The sequence below is a fragment of the Trichosurus vulpecula genome, chromosome 7 (assembly GCF_011100635.1).
Source record: "Trichosurus vulpecula isolate mTriVul1 chromosome 7, mTriVul1.pri, whole genome shotgun sequence".
NCBI classification, from domain to species: Eukaryota; Metazoa; Chordata; class Mammalia; order Diprotodontia; family Phalangeridae; genus Trichosurus; species Trichosurus vulpecula.
This window is the reverse complement of record NC_050579.1, coordinates 170,273,306-170,292,058: the sequence shown is the minus strand read 5'-3', so window position 1 is coordinate 170,292,058 and position 18,753 is coordinate 170,273,306. Positions and strand designations below refer to the sequence as shown.

At 39.0% G+C, this 18,753-nt stretch overlaps 1 protein-coding gene across 1 annotated transcript; it reads left to right on the top strand.

The window, feature by feature from the left end:
- Positions 1 to 11,839: 11,839 nt before the first annotated feature.
- On the top strand, positions 11,840 to 15,470 carry TSTD3 (thiosulfate sulfurtransferase like domain containing 3). The gene is made up of 4 exons (XM_036767559.1): positions 11,840 to 12,116; positions 14,035 to 14,208; positions 14,367 to 14,526; positions 14,825 to 15,470. Exons 1-4 carry the CDS (start codon positions 11,987 to 11,989, stop codon positions 14,889 to 14,891), a joined length of 531 nt encoding a protein of 176 aa, XP_036623454.1. The 5' UTR covers positions 11,840 to 11,986; the 3' UTR covers positions 14,892 to 15,470.
- The last annotated feature ends 3,283 nt before the right edge of the window (positions 15,471 to 18,753 follow it).

Here is an 18,753-nt window from a genome sequence, read left to right as displayed (position 1 = left end):
CTTCTCTTCTTGCCCCTCAAAGTTGAAACAAGAGTTTAAAATTCCCAGCTTTCTTTTTCTACTCTAAATTCTTTGTCTATTTACAATGCTGATGCCTTGGTCAAATTATAAGCAATCAATAACAGACTATAAATTAAATCAGAATATTGGAATGCCCTTCCTTTTCCACTCTGTTTATCTAAGTCCTACACTGCCTTCAAAAATCCAGTTCAAGACCCACCTTTTCCAAGAAGCCTTTCAAGATAAGCCCTCCACTATCATTTCTTCTATCCTCTTTTACCACATATCCCCTCACCTTTGCTAAGGACTTCCCCTCCAATTTCTTTTCTTTTAAGAGATTATTTCAAAATTAGTTATATCAAAAATGTTTGTCTTATTCTGCATCTTGATTCCATAACCTCTCTGTCAGGAGGTAGGTAGTATGCTTTATGTTCAGTTCTCTGGAATTCTGGTTGGTTTTTACATTGATTAGAGTTCTTAAATCTTTCAGAGTTTGCCTTTTCAATGTTACGGTTATTGTATGAATTTTTCTGATTCTACTCACTTCACTTTTCATCAGTTCTACAATTGTTTCCAGGTGTCTCTGAAATTATATCCCTCATCATTTCTTACAGTGATGAATGAAAAACCTGAGAGACAGACTTTCTGGGTAATGAATAACCTATTAATTAGGCTAGCTAATAACAAATTGATGGTTGTTAGATAACAAAAGACCCCCAATAGAGACACTGACAGCTAGAAATACCTTTGTAAAAGAGAATGCCCCTAACAGGTGAAAATCAACCCTAATTGGTGGATATTTAATGAGATTGTGTGCTAGGTGTCTTCAGCTTTTCCTGCTGAGAGTTTGGATTGATCATGAGAATCAGCCACCTCCAGCAATCTGGACAGGGGAATCCATCTCCACTCATACCACTCTGTGGTTGATGTTCTTCATGAGATGGGTCACCCTAAATTCTGATGGAAAATTACAAGGACAGGGCTGTTTTCTTTGGGGCAAGAACTTACCCAGACTGCATTCTGTTTATACTGTCATCACTCTTCTCTTGCTCCACCAACCTTGTTGAGAGGGGTCCAGCCTAAGATTGAAGAGCCTGTTACGTAAGGGTTAGGAGTAAACTCATCAATCAGCCATGTCCTTCAGAGACTGACTGACTTTGGACTGGGCCCTAAATAAAGAAATAAAAAAAGAAAAGGCCTGGATCCCAATTTAATAATTGAATATTAACATAACAGCAAAACAGTAGTTTCTATAGTATTATAGTTGTTTTTGTCCTTCATTCTCGAAGAGGACCATATCAGGGAATTGATGCCATGACATGCAAGTGAATTGGATTTTAAGTGAGGGAGAGCTGTGCAAAATCACCAGCCTCACTTTCACCTCCAAAGCCATCTGGGTCCAGTGGCTAGGTATGGATCAGGACAACTGGAGATGGCCCAGGATGCAGTGGGGGACTTTGGCCTTTAACAGGTCTGTGTTTGACTGAGGCAGGGCGTATTCAATGATTAAGGCTTAATAAAATGAGGCAAAGAATGGCCTCTTTTAAAAAAAAGTAGACCTTAGAGGGGAAGACTCTGAGAGTTTCTGGCCAAAACAGAAACAATTGTTGTTTACATTCATTCTGAGACAATCAAGGCCCAAACAGTGACCAGGTAGGGCTTGGTCTGGGACCAGAGTGATTTGGGATTAAGGTTAGTCTTTAAGAGAAAAAAACCAAACCAACACCAAAAAAAGTTTCAGAGATTAAAATTTACATTCCTTTTGGGCAGAGCACCAGCAGGTAAAGATGTGATACCTTATGTGGAGAGAGTAGGAAGAAAGAGAGAGAGAGAGAGAGAGAGACAGAACAATGCATTGGTAACTAAGGTGAGACTTTCTTACTGTTTTAGAATGATAAATTAAGTCTCTTTGATTGAGCCTTGCTAGGTGCAAAGCCCTAAGGCCAAACCCCTAATTACTAGGTGCTAAGCCTATGTGGGCCTAAAGCTCTCAGGGTCCTAAGGGGAGTTGCTAAGACCAGAGCCAATAGTAGGAGCCTAAGTTATGGTTGCTCAGGTGATGTTTCATGACGTTCAAAGACTGTATAAAAAGAGAGAACAGAGCTATTTGCTTGAGGCTCTCATTCCTGGATGCACGGGACTCTGGGCAGCTGCTCTAAGAGACTCTTGGATCATCCAGATGTTGACACCTTCTTGGTAACTATGAATTGTATTTGATCTGTTTATAATGTATGTTTGTAATTTGTTTGTCTTTGCTCTGAAGTTCAGGGTGTTGTCTTTTTCCCCTGAACTAAGTGAATGATATATGTATATGTTGGATCAAAGTAAGATTGTTAACCCCTTAACGTTACTTTCCTTGGTAAAGCAGATCAAAAGAACCTGTGGTGGCAGTGTTTTTTGTCGTTGGGCTTACCTTGGTCTTTCACTCCCACAACAGCTGCTAGCCGAATTGTTGCAACAAATGACAGAGAGAGAGAGAGTGAGCAAACCACATTCATTTACCATAATTTGTTTAGCCATTCTTGGTTTGCTCAATACCTCCTTAGTTTCAAATCCTTTGCCACTCTAAAAAGTGCTACTCCCGTATTTTGTACATAGTCCTTTAAATTTTCTTTGAAATTTTCAGGGGTGTACGCCCAATAGGATTGTCACTAGATCAGAGGGCATGTATGCACAGTTTAATGACTTTTGAAACATAGTTCCAAATTGCTTCCCAGAATAACTGAGCAATTCACAGCTCTACCAATAGTGCATTAGTGGGATATATGCATATAACAGAGAGATGCATCAGGGATTGGAGTAAATGTGCTGATGGGCTAATAGGGGTCATCCCAGAGTTTCCCTAGGAAACTTTTGGGAACTCTAGGGACAGGTATGGCAATGCTGAAGGGTTCTGTGCTTTGAGATGATCAAGAAGTCCCCTTATTAGCTACTGAGCAAGAAGAGCAAATGGCAGTTGGAGATGTGAAATTGGAGGTCAGCAAAGGTTAGAGCAGAATAGGTAGATTTGAGAAGTCATCATCATAGAGATGATAATTTAATCTGTAGGAACTGATGAGATCACTAAGTGAAGTAGTACAGAGGGAGAAGAGAAGAGGACCCAGGACATAATCCTGTGGGGCACCTGTAGTTAGAGGGCATGATCTGGATGCGGATCCACAAAGGAGACAGGGAAGAAGCTGTCAAATAAGTAGGAATAGAACCAGGAGAAAGGAAACAGAGAAAAGGGAAGAGAGTGATTAACAGTATTGAGCTAAATCAGGAGAGAACAAGTTGAGAAAAGGCCATTGGATTTGTCTATTAAGAGATCATTAATAACTTTGGAGAGAGCAGTTTTTGGTGGAATGATGAGGCTGGAAACTGGATAGTAAGGGGTTTAGTAGAGAATGAGAAGAGAGAAAGTGGAGGCACCATTGGAAATGTTCTTTTTAAGGAGCTTATCCATGAGGGACAGAAGAGATCTAGGGTTATAGATAGGATAGAAGGATCAAGTGAGGGTTTTTTGTGCATGGGGACAAAGCAGAGAGCATCATCTGTGGCCACAACAACTGCAATAGCCCTGAGGAGCCCAACTATATCCTTGAACCCAGGAATCTCAATAGAATCTGGATAACCCTGAAACTAGAAAAGTGAATGCATTGCCTGAGAAGCTTCAGCAAATCCCTTGCTGCATGCGGCAGAAAGTGAGAAGTGAAGGGAAACCAAGACAGCACTCAAACTTATTTTTCCTCATCACCTACATCTTGGAAATCATTGTGGCCCTCCCCCATACACTTGGTGTTTGAGTGAAATAAAAGGAGGAAATTACAGGAATTCCAGGAGCTTGTAACATGTAGGAAATATGGGGGAATGTTTGTATTTTGCTAATGAAAATATTCCTTTATAAAAGCTAATCTGTTAAATGGCTAAATGGAATTGGGATGCTTAGACTCCTAAAACTGGGGAGATACAATTGGTGGGGGCTTTAGGGTACCAGACAACCCTGGGGGGAGGGATGAAGTATAACAAACCTGGCCTTCAGGCAAGGAGGGCCAAAGCTACCATCTTACAAAGGAAAAAGACCATAGCTAAGCAGTGAGAGATCATCAGAAGCCAGTGGATAATGGTGGTGGCTGCTTCTGTTTGTTGAGAACAATGGCGAAATGTCTACTTCCCTGTGTCTTCAATTAAGCACTCTCACTGAACCTAAACCCCATTCCTTTTCTCTTAAAAAAGTCAATCTTGACTGTGAGTTCTAAAAAAGAAACCAGTTTCTCTAAAATATCATTCAGGCTGTGTCTATATACACATATACGTGTGTGTGTGTGTGTGTGTGTGTCTGTCTGTCTGTCTGTCTGTCTGTCTGTCTGTCCATGGGGAAAGGGTAGGATTAAAAAAACAAATGGTAGAATTGGAGACTAAGGTTACCATGCAGCAAAGAGAGGGCGAAGTGGATTCTCTTTCCAATTTCTGGGGTTACCAACTGGGAACTCAAGCTGAACCAAAGAGATTTTTATTGATAGATAATATTATACTCACTCAAAGCAGAGAAAAGATTACAATAAGCTGGACGATAAAGGAACCCAGGTACAAAATTGGGTCGATAGTAATCTGGTGGGTGAAGGTTAAGGAACTGGCATCCATTCCCTTACAGCTATGTAGACCATTGGCATCAGTTTTCTTGGAGCTGTGGATTCGGGCAACTACTTCCCTTTTGTTGTTTTAAGGCAGGTTCAAAGAAAGAGTGGAAGTGTTGACTAAGGGAGTCACTCCCACAAGTATCTGGGCAGGGCGTGGGTGGGTGGGGAGAAGCTTCGAAGTCTTTGTCCTCCCCACAGGAGGGTGAGTCAGACAGTGGGAGGTGTTAGGTTTCCTCCTTCAGTTAAACAACTCCATAGCACTACCATAATTAGAGTAGCATTTACAATTCAGTGTTACTGATTAGACAATTTTTTTGTGCATTTCTCATGAGATTAACATGAGTTGTGAGTTTGGTTTTTGTTTTTTAATTTTTTCATTAATCTAGTGCCCCCTCCCCCGGCTTTTTGACTAGGTTGCTTCAATCAAAGCAAGTGAGTATTTTAAATTCTTTGGCCAATCTTACAATAAAATTAGTCTTTGGATTTAATCTCATTGTCCAAATCAATGGAGCTCTAAGCCTGAATTGTAGCTAACTAGTGTTTATTATTGTTGGTATACATGTTACCCAGGAGTATTTAACCCATGGATGGAGCTGAGTGATATCATTTGAGAATAAAAGATCCCAAAGCTGTTGATGAAATCTGAGAGCAAAGTCGAAGCAAATTGAGATGAATTACAGAGACTACAGCCAAGCTCCAGGTAATTCATAAATTATTAAATTTTTAAAATGTTTAACTGGACATAAAACTAGAAAATCAAATGCATAGTTATTAATGCCACAGTACAGAAACAGAAAGATTACCGAGACAGAAATTGTAGGAAAAAAGTACATTAACAAAATTATTGCTTTGGAAATGTAGTTAAGCAAAAGCTATTTAACATGTTTCTATTGCTACCAATTCACAAAATAATGCTTCAGCAAATTTGGGAACCAGGTATGTCTAATGGAGAGGTTCTGGGATTTGGCCTTGTAATTTTGGGAAGGCATGCCCTTCCCACCCCCCCCCCCTCTCAGATATTAGAAGATAATGAACTTCCTGTGAGCTATTTGTTCTCTGCTCCAGGAAGGGTCTCTCCTTCCCCCATCCCATTTCTCCTCCTAGACTTTCAGACGCCACCTTGGCAGTTGAGTTCTGATAGGGAAAAACCTGGATGAACCGGATCAATCTTGGTTCTCTGTGTAGTTTTTGGCCTAGACTGTAAGCCCGCCTCTCAGCCAATGGTGAGAAGGGATAGAGGTGGGTGGGAATCTTTTTCATTAAGACTATAAATTAAGGCAGGTTCCCTTTTTTCCTTACCTCCTCCCTTATGGAGGTGTGCCCAAGTCTTGCAAGGTTTGTATAATATATTTACTTTGTTTCTCTTAAAGATGTCTCTCCTATTATTTAAAAATTCTGTCCCATACAGGAAGAATTTAAAAATAAGCAAAGAAATAGTAAACTTTATGAAAGTTTACTTGGTTCTAATTTATTTATTATGGGATAAGGAACAAACATTCTTCCTAAATTCATAGCAACCTATTTTCCAAGACAAGATTTATTTTTGTCATCCTTCCAGGAGTCTTGCTTGTTTTTTAATTCTCTCAGCACTATACATAATATATGAGATAACTTAATAGATTTGAAGGGAGTGTAGTATAAATAGAAAAAACACGGTCCTTGAAGAGCAGAAACATATGGGTTTGAATCTTGGCTCTGACAATTTCCAGCTATGTGATCCTGGTAAAGTTGATTCACTTTTCTGAACCTTAGTTGCCTCATCTGAAATATAGGTATAATAATACAAACTTTGAAACATTAATACAACTTTGAAAACGTGACCTGCTTTAGACGGTTATTGTAAGGAATGTGCTTTGTAAACCTCAAAGTACACATGAATGTAAGTTGCTGTTACTATCATGGACTAGACCAAAAGTGTCAAACACATGACTCTTGACCTGAACTCAATTAAAATATAATTTGGAAATATTTAACAATACTTTTTAAAAATACAATAAAACATAGATAACATTACATTTAAAAAATAAGTCCCTATGTGGTCCACGAGGATCCTTCTGTGTGGATTAGTGGCCACATTTCTATTTGACACTACTGGCCTAGTTTACAGACCTCTCGTCTGCTATTGACAACCATAGGTTTCATCACAGAACTTAATTCTGGGTAAGTTTGCAAGATGGAAATTTTGTGAGCATTTCTACCAGTTGACACACCAGCTTAGATTAAAAGCTCCTGACAAGTTTATCACAAAGGAAATTCAAGTGTTTAAGAAGTTTTTGTTTCCTCTCTGGGCCAAGTAGGCAAATACAGAACAGACATAAAGACGTAATAGATACATGCATATATACCTACATGTATCCATGCAAACATGCATACATATGTACAACATAATGTGTATATATTATGCAGGGTATCCCAAAAGTCTTAGTGCAATTTTAAGCTCTCAAAGTTATTAAAACTTAAAACTGCACTAAGATTTTTGGGATACCCATGTATATATGTATATGTATACAATATATGTATACTTTTCAATTTTTTGCCACCACAAAAAGAGTGGCTATAAATATTTTTGTACATAAAGGACCTTCTCCTCTTTCTTGGATTCCTTTTGGAGATAGAAGTAGCAGTGGTATATCTATGGTGGGTCAAAGGGCACTTGCTATTTAGTTACTTTTTATGTAGTATTCCAAATTGTTTTCCAGAATGGTGGTACCCATTTGCAGGTCCACCAACAGTGTATCAACATTCCTCTTTTCCCACAGTCTCTCCAACACTTATAATTTTCGTTTTTTGTTATCTTTGCTGCATGATAGGTGGGAGGTACAATCCTAGAATTGCTTTAATTTGAATTTCTCTATTTAGTAGCAATTTGGAGAGTGTTGTGTTTTTTTTAATGGCTATGAGGAATGGCTAAGTAAGTCTTGATTGATATGTGAATGTATATACTATATGTATATACCATAGTGCTTTAAGAAATGAAAAAATAGATGATCTCAAAGAGACATAGAATGAACTGATACAGGGTGAAGCAAATACAACAAAAACAATTTATATTATAATATCAGTATTATAAAAACTAACAATTATGAAGACTAACTGTTGAGGAATCAAATGAGCAGAACCAGAACAATTTATACAATAATAAAACTACAAAAACAAACAACTTGGAAAGCTAGAAGGACTAGATCAATACAGTGACCATTAATGATTCTGGAGGACAATAACGCTGTTCATTGCAGAGAAGTGAAGGAGTGAAGGTGATAGATTTAGGGTACACAATGAGAAATATATAATTTTGTTTACAGCTATTGAGGAAATTTGTTTTGCCTGAGCATGTGTATCTGTTACAAGAAATTTGTTTTTATTTTCTACTGGGTGGGGTATGGGAGAGAGAAAAAATAGATTTCTGGTTTGTTTCAGTATTTTTTTTTAATAGAGAGTTGGAGGTGGTGCTACAAAAGTGAAATGTTGCCTGTATGCTCAGATGAGGTCACTATATTATTAGTTTTATTTTACAAGAGACCTCTGACAGAGAGTAATTTTTGTAATGTAATGTAAAAACAAAGCATCAATAAAACTTAAAAAATAAAAAACACCACTCAATATATTGAATAGAAATGATCATACTAATAGTATAGATTTTTTTTTCTTTTTATATTTTTTAATACTTTAGTACCTTCTTGGACCTATGATCTCATGGATATAATACTCTGAAATGAGGCAAATCGTAATCTGTCCATGATTGCCCTTCTGTTCGTCCTCCCACAAATCTTCCAGATGAGGTCTGTTCAATGTGCTAGGGATCTTCAAGGGTTCTTAACCTGGAATCCATGGTGAGATTTTAAGGGATCTGTGAACTTGGATGAGGAAAACTACATAATTATTTCCATATATAGCTGGTTTCCTGCATAATCTGTTTATTTTATTTTATTCCTCCAAAAACATTATATGAGACAGGATCCATAGGCTTCTTCAGAGTACCAAAGGGGTCTCTATCACAAAAAAATTAAGAACCTCTCCTTTAGATCATAGATTCAGAGCTGGAAGGGACCTTTGAAATAACCTAATTCAGTCCCCTCATTTTACAGACATGGAAACTGGGACCAAAAGAATGAGTTCTGTAAGTTCTCATAGGTAACAAATAACAGATGTCTTTCACTGCACCAAGCTCACTTGACATTTCATGTATAGAATTTGGAGGCACTCCCCAACTAGCACATTGGATTTCCCAGGCAAGGTTACCTGAGGTTCAAAATACTCTGGATATATACTTTAACTCATATCCTTAGCAGATAAACCCCCACCAATATGTTCTCCTTTACTAGTCTGTCAGAGTACATAATTAGTTCAATGGAAAGGCTTATAATGAAATGACAAAGTAGAGAAAATAGCAATAAAGCATCTGCCCCCCCCAAACCTGGGGTATATTTTCTTAAAAATACATCATCAGTGGGAAGAATGGACATATTCAAGGAGAATATATGTCAAGTGTATACCCACAGAGGACCTCACTTTTATAAAGAAAATATGTGACAAAGGTACAGATGTAGTAGGACAATTCTTCCACATGCTTCCAATACTACAGGATTGTCAATCTCTTCTGATATCATTATGTTGATCCCATTGGAACTGGTCCCTATTTTTCTCAGCAAAATGTATAGAGCCTCAGGGCTAAGAGGCTACCAGGTTGTTTAAGGAAGGATGAACGGGTTTAGACCAGAAACTGAGCAAGTCAAAGCTCCCATGTAGAACAGAGTAGGATTTGGCCTGTGAGTGGCTCTGCATATCCATCCTGGATGAGATAGGGAGACTCAGTTATTGTTTTTTTTTTTAAAGTAACTGAACCAATTATTCACAATTTCAGCAAAGTTAAAGGATATAAAATAAGCCTACAAAAAATCAACCTTGCTGTTACCCACAAAATAACAGCAAAATGTGATAGAAAAAGAAATTACATTCAAAATAACAACAAAATATATAAAAAGAAGGAGCTACACCAATCGTACTACCAAAAGGTGACATTACAGAACGAAAAAAATAATAAAATTTATCCAAAGGAACTAAGGGTCAAAAAATTTAAGGAAAATAAGCAGGGGTATGCCAGTAAGTATTTGACAACTGACTCTCTGGAAAAAAAAATAATGTACCTACAACACAGTTTTGGGTTTAATCTGCATTATTAACATTTTCCCCATCACTTATAAGGTTATCACTTCTAAGGCTAGATAATCAACAAAACAATAAACCAAGCCCTGAGTTCTAGTTTTACTGATTTCTGAGGCAGATGTGTGCACACTGAATATTTAACAATTGGTTCTCATAAGCCTATTGGAACTGACTCCAGCACATTCTTGAAAATAAACAAAAGAGAAAGGAAAAAAAGAGGAAAGAAAACAGGTCCTATAGTACCAGGTCTCCAATTACACTACAAAGCAGTAATTATCAAAACTATTTGATCTTTGTTAAAAAAAAAATTTTAAAGTTGATCAGCAGACTGAATTAGGCATGCAAGATCCAGAAGCAAATGAACATAGCAGCGCTGTTTTTTATTTAATTTTTTTCATTTAATAAAAATTTATTTTCCCTCCTTTCCACCTCCAACAAAACCCTTCTATCAATACAAACTTTGTAACATATAGGCAGTTGTCCTATAATAAAAACCACTGTGCAATGTAAAATCAGGCAACAAAAACCACAGCTTCTGGGGAAAACAGAGTTGGGACAAAATGGTAGAAACTTCATCAGTGACACACTCCAAAAAAGATAGGAACCTAATAAAAATGGTAGCACAGTTTTATATATGTTAAATGGTTAAGAAATACATAAATAGTGGCAGTACCCATTGGGCTGCTGCTCAGCTTGTGCCAGATTTCTCATAGGCTTCTTGGTTGACAAAGTCTTCAGAAAATTGGTCAGGTCTCAATACCAGGCCTCAACACCCTGAGGCCATTGCAGTAGCACCTCAGGGTGGACCAGTCCAAAACTACTACTGTACCAGCAGGTATGCAAAAAATATGACATTTTACCTTGTCAGAAACCTGGTTTGTTTGTAGTAGTAAGAATTGGAAGGATTCCAGCTATTGTTTTCCTGGTTAGAGTCACTTCACTTCCCACCAATTCATGCAAGTTTTCTCAAGTTTCTTGAAAACAATTCCCCTTATCGTTTCTTAGAGCACAGTAATATTTCCTTATATCCATTTGTTTAACTATTCCCCAATTGACAGGCACTCCCTAGTTCTTTGCCACTATAAAAAAGAGCTATAGCAGCAGAATGTTAAAACAAATGAAACAAACAAACAAATGGAAAAAACCCCCAAGGACCCTAAATATAGGGGGTAAGGACTCACTATTTAACTTAAAAAAAATGCTGGGAAAATTGGAAAGCAGTCTGGTAAAAATTAGGTTTAGAACAACATCTCACATCATATGGCACAATAATCTCCCAATGGATACATATAGCTGGAGAGAAAGTCATATAAAGGGAAGAGCAGACAAAGAGAAACTTTTCACAACTAAAGGTTAGAGAAGATCACAGGAAACAAAATGGACAATTTTGAATATATAAAACGGAAAAGTTTATGCACAAATTAAATTAATGCAGGCAAAATTAGAAGTGAAACAGTTAAAAGGGAAAACATTTCTGTAGCAAGATTCTCTGGTAAAGTTGTTATATCCATAATATAAATATAGGAAATTGATTCAGATATATAAGAACAAAAGCCATTCCCCAGTTGATAAATGGTCAAAGGATAGGTTTCCGCAGTGTTCAAGTGGAGAAACTGAACTATCAACAACCACATGAAAAAATGTATATGTATGATCCCTTTCCTGTTCTTTACATATGGAAATGCTCAAGTCAATTGGTTTATACAAGTATAAAATAATAAATAAAAGAACATTGATTTTGTAGTCTGAGGACTGGGTTTAAATCCAACCTCTTTTGCTTCCCATCTATAAGGGGAAATCGCTCAACCACCTTGGGCCTCAGTTTCCTGATCTGTAAAATGAGAGGAGGTTGGATTAGATGGCCTCTGAGGACGTTTCAGCTCTAGCTGTAAGAACATATGTTACTGAAATAGAGGCAAACATCAATAAAATAAAATAACTAGGAAGAACCCCCCCCCCCCAGCCTCGCCCCTGGGCGGGGCTTGGGCGGGGCCCTGGGAGGGAAGCGCTGAGTGGAGGGAAAGGGTGGGGATGCGGCCGTGGCGCCGCCTCTTAAAGCGTGAGTGAGAAGGTCAGGTCATGCAGAACGAGCCCGCTGAAGCCGGACGTGTTAGAGGCATTGTGGGCCGAGGAGACCAGGCAGAGCCCGGCAGAGCGCGCGGGGGCGGTCGGTGAGAGCCGCGCGGAGGAGACGGGCCATAGCCATGTCCCCGAGAGCGCTGCTGCTGTTGCGGAGCGCCGCCAAAGCTGCCTGGGGCTCGGGGGTTTGGGGAGCCACCGCTCGCTGCTCTCTGAGGCCAGGGACAGCCCCCGGGTCAGCGGCTGCCTGGAAAGGTGAGTACACGCTTCACGCTCCCCTTCGGGACGTGAAAGGTGAGGACCCACAATCTCGAGACCCGGGGGAGGCAGTGGGGTTGGCTTCGAAAACAGGAAGAGACCCTAAAGCTTGCTTCGTGCCTCCAGCCGAGCAAGAGGAATCCTCGGGATCGGGGGTCGCTCCAGGGATGCGCACTGAGAGCGGAAAAGGGTAAATAAAATGCCGAGGCCTCAGCTTGTCGTTCGTGCATAGCGGGTAAATTCCGGGCGCCCGAGAAATTACCTTTGACTCTGGTAATGGCCTTTGGCCTCAGCTCGTAGCAAACTGACCCCCTCTTTGACTAACTCACATTTGCGCGTGCTACCGGCCGGGAGCTGGGAGCTTTGTTTTAGGTACAGTTTAAGATAACCTGACTCCACGCCGAGTCCTATATTTTATTTGTTGAACTCTTGGTTGATTGGGACCACCGGAGGTAAATACTGTGACACTGAAGTATCCTCTTCCCAATGCTGCCAGAAGCACTGCTATACCAGTCTGTGATGATTTTATAGTCTATCATTATTGGTCATTGGATTGTAAGAGCTAGGAAGACCATCTTCTTAGAGCTAGACAGGCCTCTTTCATTTTATAAATGAGGAAACTGAGGCCCAGAGAAATTAATATGAAGTGCCTCTGTAGTAAGTAGTAAGCAGCAGAGTTAGCCAACCCAGATCCCATAGTTTTCTATGCCAGGGCAGTGGTTGATTGCATACAGAGGCTGCCTGCCAGAATCTTTTAAATTTTACCTGCCAAACTTGTCAGAATCTTCTTAGGTATGTGCTTTGGGAAAGCAATTTTTCATGTTTTCCCTGCCAAATATCAATGTTTTAGAAGGGGGTGGAGGAGAGAAGAGTTTATTTGGGGAGAAAGAGGAAGGAAATTTTCTGTTGTTATAATGGCTTTGGTGAATAAATCAAGCTACACTGAAAGGACAAATCAGGTCTGAACTGGTTTTTATAAAAATGATTAGCTGCTGGAGAATCTCCTCTCCCAGGCCTAGAATTTGGAACTTTTTCTATCACTGCCTAAAATTCCTTATAACATTTCTTATAATATACAACGTAAAGTATTTCAATTCATGGCAGAAGGAAAGGGGAGGTAGTACTTAGGTTCTAGTGGGGAAAGTGTCAGGGCAAATGACAAGGCCCCAGGATACTACTTCCACCTGAAAAGGGAAAGCTGGGGGTCAGCACCCAGCTGATAGTGAACGTCCTATGCATGGTGAGAATTGGGCAATGGGGCAACAAACATTGGACTGTAATCTCCCAATATATGCTTTTAATTGTAGAATTATGTTCATGATTCAATTCAGGGTTTTAACCTCTGTGATGTTCTGGGGAAATATCTGCCTTACAGGCAGAGTGATTTGAAAAATTAAAACATATGATATTGGCCCTGGTCTCTGATTGTGAGCCAAAGTGAAGTACAGGAATCTAGTGCAGTTTTCTAAAATTCAGACCCCGCACCTGACTTTTCCCCTACTCAAATTAAAATAGGATAGTGTATATTTGTTTTTTATAGGAAGATTCGTTTTAATTAAAATTATTCCATAATTTCTTATAAATCATGAGGGTATAAAGAATCAGCCATGCCAAATCTACACTTGCCACTCAGTTCTAAGAATTCATCGTCATTTAAAAAAATACGAAATGAGAATAAAAATATAGTATAGGTTTCAAAGTTCAAGTAGAAGCTAACATTTTTCTAAATTTTTTTTTTCATAACATGCCTTTTAGAATTCATCGTTCCTTCTAAAACTCAGGTCAGGAATTCTTTTGCCTTTTGTTAGCTGAAAAGCCATTGATTTTTTTCTCATAGTCAGATGCTACATTTAATGATATCATTATCACAATGCCTAAGATTCTGGAATAACTTACATTTTGGGAATTTTTTTAGAGTTGAGATCATCAGAGGAAGGCCACCATCATTTTTGTACTGCTGCTTCTCAGAATGTCACCTACAAAGAACTGAAAAATTTGCTTCATTCCAAATCCAGTTTGTTGATTGATGTTAGAGAGCCGTGGGAAGTTCTAGAATATGGAAAAATTCCAGGGTTTCTTAATATACCATGTAAGTGTTGCTTTCCTTATATTATTACGGTATTCCAAAAGTTTTAGTGCAGTTTTTAACCTTTAAACTGCACTAAGACCTTGGGGACATTCTATATGATATTTTCCCAGTAAATTATCCCTATAACTCATTTTGAATTTTTAAATGTTTTCTTTTAGTGGGTGAAATAAGTCAAGCTCTACAAATGGATTCAGAGGACTTTAAAGAGAAGTACAATCAAGATATGCCTTCTAAGTCTGATAGCCTGGTGTTTTCTTGTCTAGGAGGAATGAGAAGTGAGAAAGCTCTAAAGACTGCCTTATCATTGGGTTACGAAAGGTAAGCAGATAATGCAGCAGAGCTGACTCAAAAATGTATAATTCAGAGTTTCTGATGAAGTCATTTTCAACTGGAATTTACATACTTTGTAGTTTTCCTATGATTATTTTAGCAATGGCATGATGGGTAAAGATTTACTTTTTAATTTATGCAGTTATCTTTTCATTATATAAGTATGATTTACCACACGTTAAAAGCCTATTTATTAGTCCTTGTGATGTAAAGGGTAGGTGGTAAATAGTTATATGTCATTTACTAACAATGTTGATAGTACTAATTGTTCCATGTCTATTTTCAGTGCTCGGCACTATCCTGGAGGTTGGAAAGAATGGGAAAGCTATCAATATCCAGAGAAGAAAAAATGACATGACAATGAATTTTGAAATCCCAATTTTGAAAACTATTTTTAAGGTAAATTATGTTATAGAAAGAACAGAATATAGTGGGGGGAAAAGCATGGGAGTCAAAAGATCTGAGTCTTCTAGTTCTAACTGTGTAACTGGGAAAACTCACTTTAAACTCTGATCCAACATCTTGGTCTGTGAAATGGGTATAATAATCTTTACTCTGTCTGATTTCTTATGGTTGTTACGAAGATCAGTTGAGATAATGTATGAAGGACCTAATGAATTGCAGATGTTTAGTAGTAAAACCAATCCACTTGTACATTTTAAGAACTTAAAGCAAATATTGTCTTTTTCAAAATTGAACTTGAACTTTTTGAAGAGGGAAAAGGGAGAATTAATAAATAAGTAAACATTCTATTTCAGTTTTAAGGATATTTGTCAAAAAAAAAAGACCAGTAGGCTGAGAAATGGTTAATATAATATGGAAATTTAAAATATTAAGAGCAACTGTTTCATATCTGTGAGATTTTGCACTGAATTTTGTGATAAATTAATAAAAGTTATAAACTTCTACGTCATCTGTGTGTGACAAAGAGACCTAATTTGGACATGTCTCATTCTTTGCAGCCATCTGGAGACTTAATGGGTTTTCTCCCAAAGAATCAGACAGACTAGTTACAGGGGTGGAGAACCTGTGGCCTCGAGGCCACATATGGCCCTCCATGTTCTCCATGTGGGCCTTTGACTGAATCCAAACTTCACAGAACAAATCCACTTAATAAAAGGATTTGTTCTGTAAAACTTGGACTCAAAGGGCCGCACTTGAGGACCTAGAAGGCCACATGTGGCCTCGAGGCTGCAGATTCCCCATCCTTGGCTGGTGAATGCTTAAAACAGTAAGCCTTTATTTCTGCATGTTTTTTTAATCTCATGCAAAGGAAAGCTTAAAAGCAGCTGGGTGGTGCAGATAGATTCTAGATTTGGAGTCAGGAAACCCTGAATTCAAATTCAGCCTTAGATACTTGCAAACTGTATTCCCATAGGCAATTAATTTTCTCTCTCTCTCTGCCTCAGTTTCCTCATCTGTAAAATGGGGATGATAATAATAATAGCACCTTCTTCCTAGGGTTTTGTGAGGATAAATTGAGTTGATATTTATAAAGTGTTTTGCAAATTCTAAAGTGTTATGTAAATGCTAGCCAATATTACTGTTACCTTGGGCTGGGAACATGGGGTCAGGGGCATCAAGGGAAAGACACATGGGAGCAATATGCCAATGCCTGCAAACCAGGGCAGCTCCCTGTACTTCCATATCAGGACCTTAACCACAGCAGTTGCTGAGAGGGCCATGGGTTTTATTTGAAGCGGACAGATTCTTTCTCAGTCTTGGTTGAGTTACCATCTCTCACATCACAGGTTTGAAGATACTGGGGATTGGTCAACGAGGCTTCAGCTGTGCAGGCATAGAGAATGGAAGTTTTCAAGTATAGAAGATTCCAGAAAAGGGTGAGAGGTTTTATTTAGAGTAGAAACAACCTGCTTCCACAGAGGCTAAGCCCCAAAAGCCAGAGATATTTTTTAGACTTCCTTTCTCCTCTGAGACCCCCTTGGGCTTCTTTAACCCTCCCCTCAATCAGCTGTTTAGCAGCGGCCCCCACAGGCCATAGCTCGGCTGTACTTGTGCCTTACCTCAGCATCCAGACTTGTTGGCTCAACACTGGCCTGAGTGGTTTCCCTGATGTTGCTGCTGTTGCTGCACAGGATGCAAAAGGTCTATGGGGCCAATGCCTCTTGGGCATTGGTGCACCTTCCATTACTGTTGGCAGCAGTAAGCCCAAGGTTGAGAGCTTGCTGATGGGGAAAGTGTTCAGGGTAGGGGCAGTTGTTATGGGGGGGATTGGAGGTGGAAGAAGAGGGCAATTAACCGCATGTGGCTGCCTTTCAATGAGCAGCTGTATATTTGGATGACACGTCTTTCTTTAACTATTTAATAGAGAGATTATTGAGAATCAAAAACATGTTTTTTGAAATTTTGAAAAATTTGAATTTAATTCAGCATGTAGTTGTTAAGCCCCTGTTATATATGAGGCACTTCGCCAGTGCTGAGAATGCAAAAAACAATCCAGTCAGTCAGCTAATAAACATTTATTAAAGTGCTTGCTATGTGCCAGGCGCTATGTACTAAGCAGTGGGGATACAAGGAAAGGCAAAACATAATTCCTGCCCTCAAGGAATTCATAATATAATGGGAGAAAACAACACTTAAAAATAAATTGAAAAGGTTGGGAAGGGAGAGAAAATGATAAAGACCTGATGGAAGCTGGATGGGAATCCAGATGGCTGCACTGAGCCTCTTCCTTAATTAAAGGATTGGAAGGTACTCTGTGATATCCACCCCTCTCCCGTCTCCAGTTTGAAGGAAGGAAGGGAGGGTTGGAGTTGATGCAACTTTGAAGGAAGATAATTAGGGAGATAGAGAATAATGAAGTCCTGGAGATCAGCCAAATGGAAATCTCTTGAGAAAATTCTAGTCTGCTAGAGGATATTTTGCAGGTACACGGAGAGGCATAGAAGTAAAAGAGATACCCAGACCATGTACTTTAGAAACATTTGAATAGGGATAGAAAACTCTCGGCTGAGGGAATTGGAGAATACATTGAAGGGAGACAAGTATTATGAGTGAGAGAAATGAAGAGGGAGTCTATTAGAGGCATGTGTGTAGGGTGCAGTTTGGAAGAAGGTCTGTCAAGTTTGGAGAATATCTAGTAGTCCATTTTGGCTGATATATTGAGTTTGTGAGCCAATATGAAATTAGCCTGGACAGTAGGTTGGAGGAAGGCTAAGGAATTCTAATTTTGTGTTAGATAATAAGGAGCTACTGAAAGTTTTTGAGCAGGGGACCAATACTGTATGTTTTGGTCAGTTGCATGAAGAATGGATTAGAGGGGGAAATCTCAGGACAGAAAGATAATCTGTAAACTTACAATAGCCCAGGTGCCTGATGGTGTGGGCTTGAACCAAGGCAGTAGCAGTGGGAATAGAGAGAAAGGAATGAATGAAGAAATATAGTAGAATTGACAGAACTTGATACTTGACTAGACATGGTATTTGTAAGAGAGAAAAGTCAGAGATGACTTGGGTTTCAGATCTGGGAAATGGTGGTACGGTAACAGAAATAGGGAGGTTTAGAGGTGTATGGGATGGGATAAATTCATTGAGTTGAGTAATAGCATAGCCAAGTAAAGGTAGTTGGATATGTAACAGAACTGGAGTTCAGGAGAGGGATTCAGGGTTGATTTTGAGTCATCTGTGTAGACATAACTGAAGGCATGAGGATGAATGAGATCACCCAGGGAGGAGAGTGCAGAGAGAAGAAAAGAGCGCCCAAGACAAGGGCTTTTTGGGAAATTCACTTAGTGGTGGGAGCTAGATGGTGACCCAGCAAAAGAGACTGCATAGGAGCTGTCAGAAAAACCAGAAGAGGGCAATAATATCATGAATGTCAAAGGGGAAAAGAATAATCAGGAAGAGGAGGTAGTCAACATTATTATCAAAAGCTCAGAAAGAGGAAGGATGATTGAAAAGGTCACCGGTTTTTCTGGTAGGAAATTTCCTAATTACCATTGGTTACTTTTTGAAAGAATAGTTTCAACAGAGTGGTAAGGTATATCATTAAGGCAGAATTCATGACTTCAAAGATAACCATGAATATGTCTGAATGGTCCAGAATCACAGGATATAAGGAATTCTCTAAGTAGAAGGCAGAGGAGTTAAAGCATTTATTGAAACTCAGAAGTAGCAGACCCACAGACCAGTGTCCCCAATTCGACATCCTGGCAAGAACCTTCCAAAACCAGTATGCCCATCTCACAATAATGAC